The sequence below is a fragment of the Festucalex cinctus genome, chromosome 9, assembly GCF_051991245.1.
Source record: "Festucalex cinctus isolate MCC-2025b chromosome 9, RoL_Fcin_1.0, whole genome shotgun sequence".
Classification (NCBI taxonomy): Eukaryota; Metazoa; Chordata; class Actinopteri; order Syngnathiformes; family Syngnathidae; genus Festucalex; species Festucalex cinctus.
In genome coordinates, this window is record NC_135419.1 from 29,745,427 (window position 1) to 29,757,865 (window position 12,439).

The 12,439-nt window shown below is 42.9% G+C and overlaps 1 protein-coding gene across 6 annotated transcripts in view; it reads left to right on the forward strand.

Annotated features, from left to right (window-relative positions):
- The window catches only part of trappc11 (trafficking protein particle complex subunit 11), a 411,517-nt gene that overhangs the window by 121,344 nt on the left and 277,734 nt on the right, over positions 1-12,439 (forward strand). For all 6 annotated transcript variants that reach the window (XR_013284891.1, XR_013284892.1, XR_013284890.1 and 3 more), the window contains 3 exons: positions 11,966-12,059; positions 12,178-12,257; positions 12,339-12,417. Coding sequence is in view for 3 of the 6 variants with exons in the window: in XM_077531543.1 (XP_077387669.1) it covers positions 11,966-12,059; positions 12,178-12,257; positions 12,339-12,417 (253 nt within the window). In the remaining 3 variants the exon portion in view is untranslated. The remainder of the gene's footprint in view (positions 1-11,965; positions 12,060-12,177; positions 12,258-12,338; positions 12,418-12,439) is intronic.

A 12,439-nucleotide genomic window follows, 5' to 3' on the forward strand; every position in this document is an offset into this window, starting at 1 on the left:
TCAGCTTCGAGCGTAACATCACAAGCATCACCAGGCCACGTTTTACAATTTTTGACAAAAGAAAATGGCTGTTGTCAAGGGATTTCAGTTTTAACTTAAAAATAATAATAATAAAAAATCAAGTGAGCAGACTGGTATCGTACCAGTGAACTCATGGTTAGTCATCAGTGTTGTACCCACTGAACCACGGAGGAAGTACATGAGCAACTGCTTCAATGTTATAATAATGAGGTGATTCACGGAGGGCTTGATTTTTAACCACGTTTTATATTTTTATGTATTGATGTGTTGTCTTGTGTAAAAAACATTGAGTGGCCTTGTGTATGAAATGTGCTACACAAATAAATTTTATTGCCTTGCCTTGAATATAGAACAGATAATATAGAAACAAAACTTAATAATAACAAATGACATCAAAAGTAATGGATGTGAAATAATTATTACTGACAATGATTAGTATTAAATATTGCATTCCTACTAAAGAGCTACCCACACTGCATTCGAACCCAGGTTCTCTGTGCGGCAGGCAACTAAGCTATCCACTGACCTAACTTGTCTGGCTCAAAACGCTGCTGAATGAGTGAGCATCAGAGCGAATTGGCGTATTTGTAATTTAAAGTGTCATCTGATGCTGAAAGTCATCAGTGCTGATTTGGGACACGTGTTTAAATATGTGTTTTACAATTATGACGAGCAAATGGCTGTTGTCAAGAGATTTTAGTTTTAACTAAAAAAAAAAAAAAGATTTGAACCCACAACCTCCTGATTACTGGACAAAGAGCTTAACCACTTGACCACCACAGCTGCAATAAAGTCTGTGACATTTTTATTATTTTATTTAAACTTCCTCCTTTGCTGCACTCCACTGCACTCCTTCCTATTTAAACTTGCTGATTTGGGACACATGTTTAATCATGTCAGTATAACGCATTTCCTGGTATGATAGTTGGTATACTTAATATCCGTTTACGTAATTGCCACGACACATGTGCAATGTACAGTCGGCGGTGGGCTTTGAACCTGCGACCTCCTGCTTACTGTACATGCACTCTGCCAACTTCGCCACTGAGCAGCATCAAAAAGCCGGTCAAGATGGTCTGTTGTATGTATGGAAGTGAGCGTGGAAAGTGGGACTTGGAAAAAATTCAGTCTCAGTCCCATTGAAAATGAATGTGGAAAAGTTCATATTTAACATTAAATTATGCGAGTACTGTAATATGGAGTCAGACGACATATACCCCGAAAGGCGTGAATTTTCTGATTTTTCGCTGATTTGGGACAGGTGTTTAATCATGTCAGTATAACGCCTTTCCTGGTATGATAGTCAGTTGGTCTACTTAAAATCCGTTTACGTAATTGCCACGGACACATGTGCAATGTACAGTCTGCTTACTGTACATGCACTCTCCCAACTGCGTCACTGAGCTGTATCAGAAAGCCAGTCAAGATGGTCTGTTGTATGTATGGAAGTGGGCGTGGAAAGTGGGACTTGGAAAAAATTCAGTCTCAGTCCCATTGAAAATGAATGTGGAAAAGTTCATATTTAAAGGTAAATTATGCGAGTACTGTAAGTAATATGGAGTCAGACGATATATACCCCGAAAGCCGTGAATTTTCTCAGCAAGTTGAAATTTGAACCGTGTAAATCGGAAGTATTATGTGGGAGTAGTTTGATTGCAAAAAGTGTTGAGAATAAAATGCTATAATAATAAAAAAATGCGTGGGAATGCTGAAAGCCGAATGCTAATAGCTGAATGCTAAGCTGAATGCTAATAGCTGAATGCTAATGAAGGAAATAGAAGGATAAATTATGTGAAAATTACATAGTAATTAACTATTAATAACTAGTAATAGTAGTAAAAGTAGAAACAGTAGTAGTATTACTAGTAATTATTAAGTAGTACTTAAATGACAAATGCAAACCCTTCCACCCATTCTCAGTTGGTAGTCAACACTAGGCACCTACCATAAATTACTAGGAGAGTAAAGTTTTTTCATACATCTATTTATAAGCAATGCCTATACTCCTCTTTTTAACATCTTTGGGTGCTGGTACTGAAAAAAAGGATTATCAGCAGACATCACCTAAAATCAGCACAAAAAGTGTGCCGTGTCAGTCTACTTGGCACTAAACACAACTCCTCGTCCAATCAGATGACACCTTAAAGTCAGTGTTGCAAATTAAAAAAAAAAAAAAAGAAAAAAAAAAGAAAGAGATGAGCGATTGTGATACTTCTGCTACGAGCGCACAACGCTTTTCTTGGGGTTTGCTATCCACGTTTTATTTACAGAATTGATGGATTAATTTTGAAAAAAAGTTTGTCAAATGACATTTAATGAAATAGATGTTAAGTTGATGTATTATAGCAATTCTGAAGAAAAAAAAAAAAATGGCTCCACCCAAGGTTCGATCCGACGCATGGGTTGGCTGGGTGACACAAGGTAGATGCACTTACCACTCAACTATCGTGGACATGGAGGTGACCATGACAATGTAAATGTTTTAGCACTGAGCTAAGCGTCTCACAAGTATGATAAGAGCAAATGGCTCTTATCAAGAGATTTTAGTTTTAACTACCGGTTTAATCCTATAAGATGAACATCTTACGTTCTTTGCACGGTGAGAAGTACCTGAACACTCAAGGGAGAATTTTAGAAGTGCTGGAGCTCCGTACCGGTGTGTTCTGGCCCACTTAAAACACTACATAAAATAATAAAAAAAAGAAAACACCCACTAACTCTGGCCAGCAGATGGCAGCATTGTATCTCTTTTCAATGGGATCCGGTGGCATCGGAACATCGCATTCAGACACTTCTTGTCGCGAGCGCTCAACACTTGCCGAGTGTCTGCTTTGAGTGTAACATTACAAGCATTTACCACTTCACCAGGCCACGTTTTACAATTTTTGACAAGGGAAAATGGCTGTTGTCAAGAGATTTCAGTTTTTCACTTCAATGAAATTATAGAATGCATTATGCAATATGGATTAATTTTGAAGAAATAGTTTGTCAAATGACATTTAACGAAATAGATGTTAACTTGTTGTATTATGACGAAACTGGAAAAAAAAAAAAAAAAAAAGTTGCTCCATCGGGGATTTGAACCGGTGAACCACTCGTAGGGATGTCTTTGCTATGGAACTCGCTCAAGCGCTTAACCCCGTGAGCTAACCCGACCTGTGAGCATCAGAGCGAATTGGCGTATTTGTATTTTAAAGTGTCATGCTTTCAGCATTCCCACAATAATAAAGGATAGAAACAACATATGTGGGATTCCCACAATAAGTATAATAATAAAGGTATATTAATAAAAATAAGTATAATAATACTAAAGGTTAGAAACAACATATTCCCACAATAACAATAATAAGAATAATAATAATACATTAATTAATTAATTAATTAATTAATTAATTACACGTAGAGAGGTCGGGATCTTGAGACGCACAGCACAGGGATTGATCAAAGCCTCAATCTCACAGGGGCCATTGAAATGAGGGGACAGCTCCTTGGATGCCGCCTTTAGCGGGAGGTTCCTCGTACTTAGCCACACCTTCTGGCCAACAGCATAGGTAGGTGCAGGAATGCGGCGACGGTTGCCGTGTACCTGTGTTCTGGCAGACGACCGGAGTAGGGCGGAGCGGGCTTGCCTCCAGACCCTGGAGCATAGGCGCATGTGGCTTTGCACAGATGGAACGGAGAGGTCACGGACCTGAGAGGGAAACAGTGGTGGTTGGTAGCCCAGAGAACACTGAAAAGGGGACATACCTGAGGAGGCGTTGGGTAGGGAATTATGGGCGTACTCTACCCAAGCGAGCTGAGTGCTCCATGAAGCGGGATGGGACTGTGTGATGCAGCGGAGGGTGGTCTCCAGTTGCTGATTGGTGCGTTCACATTGACCATTAGTTTGTGGATGGTAACCGGACGAGAGGCTCAGGCCAATGCCTAATGCAGCACAAAAGGCCCTCCAAACCTGTGAAGTGAACTGGGGGCCCCTGTTCGACCCTTTGTCTAAAGGGATGCCATGAAGACGAAAGACATGTTGGACTAACTGGTCAGAGGTTTCCTTGGCAGTTGGGAGCTTGGGAAGAGCAAAAAAGTGGGCTGCTTTGGAAAACCTGTCAAAAATGGTGAGAACTACTGTGTTACCTCTAGATGGGGGAAGTCCGGTAACAAAGTCAAGGCAATGTAGGACCGCGGGCGTTTGGGAATAGGAAGCGGGCGGAGCAGGCCAGAGCTAGGTTTGGAGGAAGTTTTGTTCTAGGCACATACCGTGCATGCCGAGACGAACGAGCGGGTGTCCTCCTCCATCGTGGGCCACCAAAAATTTTGGCGGAGGAAGGCCAGCGCCCTGCGGATTCCCGGGTGGCAGGTAAGTCGCGAGGAGTGGGCCCACTGTAGAACCTGGGAACGGACAGGGTCAGGGACAAACAGGCGGTTCTGCGGAGCCCGGGGGGGTACAGTCAGTCCGACCTGGGCCCTCCTCACCAGGGCTTCAATTTCCAAAGTGACAGACCCAACGAAACAGGTGGGAGGCAGGATAGGGCCTGGATCTGACCTGGTGCCCTCTGCTGCAAACTGGCGGGACAGGGCATTTGTATTCTGAGACCCTGGGCGGTAGGACAGGGTGAATGCGAACCGATCAAAGAATAAGGCCCACCTGGCTTGACGTGAGCTTAGTCTCTTGGCAGAGCGGATGTACTCCAGATTTTTGTGGTCTGTCCATACAACAAAAGGCTGCTCGGCCCCTTCCAGTAGGTGTCTCCATTCCTCCAATGCCGCCTTCACCGCCAGGAGTTCTCGGTCACCAATTCCATAGTTCCTCTCGGCCGGAGAGAGCCTGCGGGAGTAGAAAGCACACGGGTGGACCTTACCATCCTCCAGAGACCGCTGGGAAAAAAACCGCTCCGACCCCCACCTCCGAGGCATCCACCTCAACTATGAATTGCCTCTGCGGATCTGGATGGACAAGCACAGGAGCAGTGGTGAACATACGTTTGAGCTCGCTAAAGGCCAGGTCAGCTTCCTCAGACCACTTGAAAGGCACCACTGTGGACGTGAGGGCGGTAAGAGGAGCTGCGGCACGACTGTCGTCCTTGATGAATCGGCGATAGAAGTTGGCAAAACCAAGGAAGCGTTGCAGCTCCCTTCTGGACGTGGGTCTGGGCCATTCGGTGACTGCAGTCGTCTTGGCGGGGTCCATTTGGAGCTGTCCCTCAGCAATTACGTAGCCCAGAAAGGCGGTCTTGGTTACGTGGAATTCACGCTTTTCAGCTTTCACAAAAAAAAGCTTATTTTCAAGGAGTCTCTGGAGAACTTGACGTACGTGTCTTTTATGTTCAGAGTCAGAACTTGAGAAAATCAAGATGTCGTCAAGATATACAAAGACGAACCTCCCAATCATGTCACGCAGAATATCGTTGACCAGGGCCTGGAAGACAGCGGGGGCGTTAGTTAAGCCAAAAGGCATGATGTTGATGAAATGATGTTGGGCACTGTCCAGTCAATATGTGGGTTGTGGAGCTTGAGCCATGGCATGCCCAACACTATGGGAACTTGGAGGGAGTCAAATACATGTAGACTGATTACCTCTTGGTGGTTACTCGAGAGCTTGAGTACAACTGGTACCGTTTGTTGTCTGACATGGGAGATCAGTGCACCGTTTAGGGCTGTGGCATCCAAAGGAGTGGTCAAGGTTTGCAGGTCTATAGCCATTTGTTCTACCAGACGGTGATCAATCAGGTTCTCATCGGCTCCGGAGTCTACAAGGGCTGACACGGGCAGAGACATATTACCCCAGCAGAGGGTGGCAGAGAGCATAAAACGATTAGAAGCGGGGTAACTCATAACGGGACTCACCAATACGTTCCCCATTACTGGCGAGTCAGTCCTTTCGGCCGAGAGGAGGCACTGAGCGATGTAGTGGCCGCTGGCTCCACAGTATAGGCACAGGTTAGAAGAACGTCTGTGCGCCCTCTCCAAGTCCGACAGACGAGCACGTCCCAGCTGCATAGGAACACTGCCGGTGTCCGGGGACGGGCCCGAACCTGAAGCTGGAGCCGGTGGCATGGGAGGTGGATCAAACAGGGATGGCCCAGCAGTGGGCGGGAGCGTGGGCGGGAGCGTGGGCGGAGTCTGTAGTTTGGCGTTGCGCTCTCTTTTGCGCTCCCGGAGGCGACAATCAAGCTTTATGGCCAAGTCAACGAGCGAGTCGAGACAGCTCGGATCATCCCTCGAGGCCAATTCGTCCTTGATGTTTTCATTTAATGCTGCCCGGAAGACTTCCTGTAGCGCTTCATCATTAAAGTTGCTCTCAGCGGCGAGAGTCCGGAACAAAACAGAGAACTCTGCCACTCTACGAGCACCCTGTCGTAGCAACATGAGGCGTCTTGCAGCCTCCCTCCCACGGACCGGGTGGTCGAAGACCTTCCTCATTTCCTTCGTAAAGGCGGAAGAGGATGTGCAAGCAGGGGACTGTTTGTCCCACTCCTCAGTGGCCCATGCGAGAGCCGCGCCACGGAGGCAGCCTGTGAGGTAAGCTATCTTAGCATGGTCGGAAGCATATGACAGAGGCTGCTGACTGAAGACTAGAGAACACTGGACTAGAAAGGGACGGCAAGCTCCTAAATCACCATCATAAGGGACCGGTGTGGGCACATACGGTTCTTTAATGACATGGGGACGAGGTGCGGTGGGCATGGCAGGTGTAGCTGCGGATTGTCTTTGTGTCTGAAAGGCCGCATGTTGCTGTTGGAGGGTCGTGAGGGCTTGTGAGAATTCACGTACCTGTCCAATCAAAAAGTTCAGAGCATTGTCATGTTGGTCCAAAAGCAAGCCTTGTCCGGTCAGGGTCTGACGAACGGAATCATTCTCTGCTGGGTCCATAGCTGGCCAGATCGTGCTGTCACGGTTCCGGTGCGGGGGGGTGACCCAAATGCAGAAAAAGAGAATGAATGAGTTGGCAAAGTTTTATTACAACAGTGGATGGCCAGAAGGAGGTTGCAGTCCGTTGGGTCCTGGGGGCTGGTTCTGGGTGGCGAGGCGTGTGTCAAGGTCTGGGTCGGCGGGCAGGACAGCGGGCTGAAAGGAGGATTGAAATGCAGGTCAGGAGAGACAATAAAAGGTTGGTTCAGGTTTCAAGGTAAAGCTGGATGTACAAACTCGTTCAGGAGTTGTGACGATCTGGCGGTGTGGTTGAGTCAGAGGCTGGCTTAAGTAGGCTGCTGATTAATTGGACACACCTGCTGCTTGACTCCAATGCACCACACCTGGAAGACACACGCACACTCAGCGGGCTGGGCCCGCAGGCCTGACAATTTCATACAAATTTTACACTGTACATGTTTACTGATTAGTATTTTCTAAATTTGAATAAAAAAAATTCGCAACAATCGACTTATGAATTCATATTGGGATTAATTGGTATCGAATCGAATCATGACCTATGAATCGTGATGCGAAACGAATCGTCAGGTACTAGGCAATTCACACCCCTAGTATGGAGTGACACACTGCTTGGTGGTGGACCTGTCTGTACCCATTCACACACCGCTGATGAACTTTGTTAAAAAATTCCAAATATACATTTGTGGGAGTATTTTTGTAGTATAGTATTAAAGAGAAAATCTTAATTCTGACAGGAAACTGAAGGTGTTCGAACAAACCTGTTGGGGTGTACTCATTTATGCTGAGCACTGTATATAACTAACCAGCTATAATATCTAATTCTATAATTTTTTTTGTGAAGTGAGGACATTTTGGCCGGTCCTCACAACTCCAGACCTCTTTTTGAGGGTCAAGACTTGGTTTTAGAGTTTAGGTCTGAGTTGGGTTATGGTTGGGGTTGGGGTAAGGGTTAGGCAATTAGTTGTGATGGTTAAAGGTCAGAGTTCAAAGATTAAATACAATTCATATTTCCAAAATTAATTTGTCTTGTAATACAGATACGTCATTTCATGCAAGTTGTGAACCGTAGTTTGACTAAAAATCAGGTTTTAATGGCAAATTCCGAGTGTTTCCGATCTTCACGAAGTTTGAGGCTTCATGGGTGTAGTTGCTTTACTTAGCGCTAGGACTACCGGAAATGACATTTCAGTAGACACACGCCTTAAAACACAGACTGTACACAGTGCACAGTCCACCCTTTCTTGGATGCTCCAAGTTCTAGCAGACAAGTTGCTATCCATAACAGTCATGGAGGTCATAGAAAATTATAGATGATGTTTTTGTTATGGGATGCATTAATTTTTTGCATTAGTTAAGTTAAACTGAAAATTTTGTAATTCTATGCATTCCATTACAACCCTTTCATGTTGAGTTAAGCACATATTCTACAGAAAACATTTTGTCAAAACTTTGGAAATTGTTCTTAATTCATTAAGATATTGAATAAAATCATTAAATTTTTCGAAGGGGGTGTACTTATATCTGCTGAGCACTGTAATAGTGCATATAATTTAGTGCCTCTAGATCTCCTACGCATTTGCTTTCCTGCAGAGTAGACTAATTTTTGCATTTTTATTATTCCAGTAGAATTTTGTAATATTGACTGGAACCAGTTAGACGTAGATTTGAATGGAATTATTGAAAATAAATCATTTATATTGGGTAAACATTTCATTTTAATGGTGGCTGTGTGTCCTATTAGAGAATTAGGGAGGTTGTTCTAGTGATGCTGGTGCTGCAGATGCTATCCACTTGCAAGGTTCCATGAATTTTCTGTCATCGGGAGTCGTATTGATTTATGTGCGAATATTCGTTATTTGAAGGAACTCACAAAGTTAATGCTTATTAGGGCCCGAGCAGCTATCGCTGCGAGGTCCCTATTGTTTTTCGATCTCATTCTTCTTCTCCTTCTTCTTCTTCTTCTTCTTTATTCTCCGCGAACAATTGCATTTTTGAGGACCTAAATATTTATGAAAACTCACCAAACTTTGCACACTCTTCAGATCCGGCAAAAAATTTGATATTCTGACGTTGTCATAACAACGTTACTCTATAGCGCCCCCTAGCGTAGAAAAATAAAAACCAAGCCCGGCATGTTTGAGCTAGAGCAACGAAAACTGGCAGGCACGTGTAGCACCCCGGGACGCACAAAAGGTCAATTGGGAGCATGTAGCTAAAATGTACAGGAAGTGAGCTATGAATTTTTTTATGTCCAATTTTGGCCTATTTTGGCACATTCACTGTGGTCATGCTTTTCCCCCCTTTGCAAACAATTTTCATTCGATTGACTTCAAACTTGGCATATATCATCTCAATACCTGAGATAACAACTGGGCAAAAACTCTTGACTTTTCTAAATACTATATGACGGGGGCGGGGCATCAAATATTGCCTTTAAAATTTCATTTGTCCAGAAAAAGCAAATGCTTAATAACTCCCATGTTCAAGCTCCAAAAAATTTCAAACTTCTCATGCAACTTAACTCTTTGACTGCCAGGTGTTATAAAAACAAAACAAAAAAATCCACAGTGCCAGCTGCTTTTGAGCATTTTAACTCATCTTTCATGGCAAAAAGAATATTGATTGCCTTTACTACATATACAATGTGGCTACGAAATGAAAGATCGCATTCCATTCATTGGAATTTTACTAATCATCATGAAACGTCTTTGGCAGTCAAAGAGTTTTAATAGTCCCGGCCTGAAAACTAATCTATACGATAAAATTTGGTTATACAAAGAGCGCCACCTAGTGGTAAAAATAAATGTCATACTTTACGTTTTCAGCTACTGTGCCGAGCTCGTTGAAGGGATCCAGTTGAAAATTGTTCAGAAATGCCTTAACATGTTGATCATGCCCCACGCCGAATATTGTAAATTTTCCCAAAGGGTGTGGCCGCTATGGTGCCGCAAAGTCGGATAATTTTTCGTGAGAATAAAAGCTGCTTTAACTTGACCCAGATGGTCCAATCTTCTCAAAATTTCACACAATTGATGAGAGTCCAGCCCTAAAGACATCTACGAAGTTATATTTCATCTTACGGATAGCGCCACCTCGTGGCACTTTTTTCCTTACGATTTTTTTTCAACGTTTTTCTCCAAACACGTTAACTGGACCGACCTCATATTTGCTCAGATGAGGGTTTCGGCCTTCATTATGTCACAACACGAAGTTTGTGAGTTTTCACGAATCGCTGTGGACGTGGCTAAGCGCTGTTTGCCAAGAAAACAACGGCAATTTTGAGGACCTAAACTGGCACAGAAACACATGAAACTTGGCACACACATCTGGCCTGGCAAAATGATTTTATCATATGATTTTAAATATTTTATCATGGATTGTGCTATTTTTACAAAAATGACTCAATAGCGCCCCCTAGAATTTTTTAACGAACCAGCCCCGGGTTGTACATTTAAGCCAGATCTACGGAAATTTTTAGGTGTATGAGGGAGCCCAAGACCTACAAAAAAAAGTCTCATGGACCCATATGCTAAAATGAACAGGAAGTGAGCTACGAATTTTTCAATGTCCCATTTTTGATGGTTTTTGCACATTTATAGGGGGCATACTTTTGCCCACTTCTCCTACACGTTTCATCTACTTTGCTTCAAACCTGACCTGGATCATGTCACCTGAGCCAATGACAGGGGAAAACAATCTGGACTTTTCGGAATACTATAGGATGAGGGCGGGGCATCAAATTTTGTGTTTTCAGATGAAAAAGGATATGCTTAATAACTCCCCGGTACATGCTCCAAAAAATCCCAAACTTGATATGTATGTTTATAGTCAAGGCCTTAAGGTATCTCTATGACAACATTCACTTATATATGCAGCGCCACCTAGCCCTCGAGGCATAAAAAAATATATATATGTACCCCACTTTCCGTATTTTTACAAAAATTGTAAACTCATTCTAAGTGTGATAACTAACTAAATAACTAACTTCATTTATGAATATTCTTTTACTTTCCATCACTCAAAATGTTCACTGGCATCAGACCTATCCAAACATACGAACTTTTTTATTTTGTTTTATTTATTTTTGATAGCCTCTATGGACAATAAAAGCAACATTGTTCAATGCGTACGAGCGATGATGTGTGTATATATACTTTTACAAAAAATACCAATCAGGGCAACTCATTGCCTAAAAATAAAAAAGGACGCTGATTTTTTGCAGAGCTTAACAATCACCAAAACCCTTTGAGCTTGACACATTCATGACACCTGGCAAAAAAAATAAAAAATCCACATGCATAGGTTTATCATGCCATTTTCAAAGAAATTCTGCTTCCAGTGTGCCAGTACCCCAACGTGCCAGTACCTTAACGTGCAAGTATCCCAACGTGCAAGTACTCCAACATGGCCCAGGCTGCGAGGGCCCTTTATAGCTGCTCGCAGTTCGAGTTTTCCATTAGTATTCGAATGCGATCATCCATTGACTGTAGCGTTAGTGCTAATGTTTAATCAAGAAGTATGCTTTGTTTAAATCTACGTGTGTCATTCTATTTATTGTGTATTTAATTCTCCAGTAACCTCCAATGGTGGTGTCATTAAACAGGTTAAACGACATGTATCGAAGGCAGAATTACATACAGTCTGCGTTTGCTACCCAAGCAACACACAGCGCTGCTGTGATAACATCGGGCAAGCATGCATCACATTTGACGTGTGCACTTTGTGACTGTTTGTTAGCCGCTGGTGTTGCAAAAAAAAAAAAAAGAAGACCTTTCCCATCTAATTAAGGCTTGTTTGTGGTGTATCTATAGAATAACAAAAGCAAAAATACGCTACGTTCAGTTTACGTTCATATGAACGTGGGTCACATTAAAAGTGAAAAGGGTCTAAGATGATCTACCTTTGTTTCATTTATTTATTTATTGACATTATGGAAACAGCACAAGGGTTGTATAGACTTTTGCTATTTATTGAGTTGTCATCTGTCACACATTAAGAAAAATGGGCATGTTGCAGGACCTACGTCAAGATTTTGTAAGGCAATAGTTTGTCGTTTTAGGCTGGACCAATACATCCTTCCCCTGACCCATTGGATATACTGAGTGGAGGACTGGACTACTATGGTCAGAGGCCATGGAGACAAGGACACCAGAGTAGGCCAATCATATATCATCTACAACACATTAGAGTACTTCATTTGAGTGTCAGCTTTCTTCATAGAAGATCTCTAAGGTAAAGGTTTTCATGAATATGTACTTATTACATTTTTAGGTATTGATCCTCCGGACCTAGACAAAGAGAAGAAGGGAATTCTGGCTTTACAGCTCAATGAAAGGGATGTCCCTCACTCAGTAAGTGCATGAGACGAGTATGTATGAAATATGAAGCTGTTGTTGATCCTGTTTAAAATAAAATTGAAATAATCTGTACAGGAGCTGATAATAACTCTCCTCAGCAATGCTGTTGCCCAGTTTAAGAAGTACAAATGCCCACGAATGAAAAGTCATCTGAGTAAGTAACATTTGCAATGGTT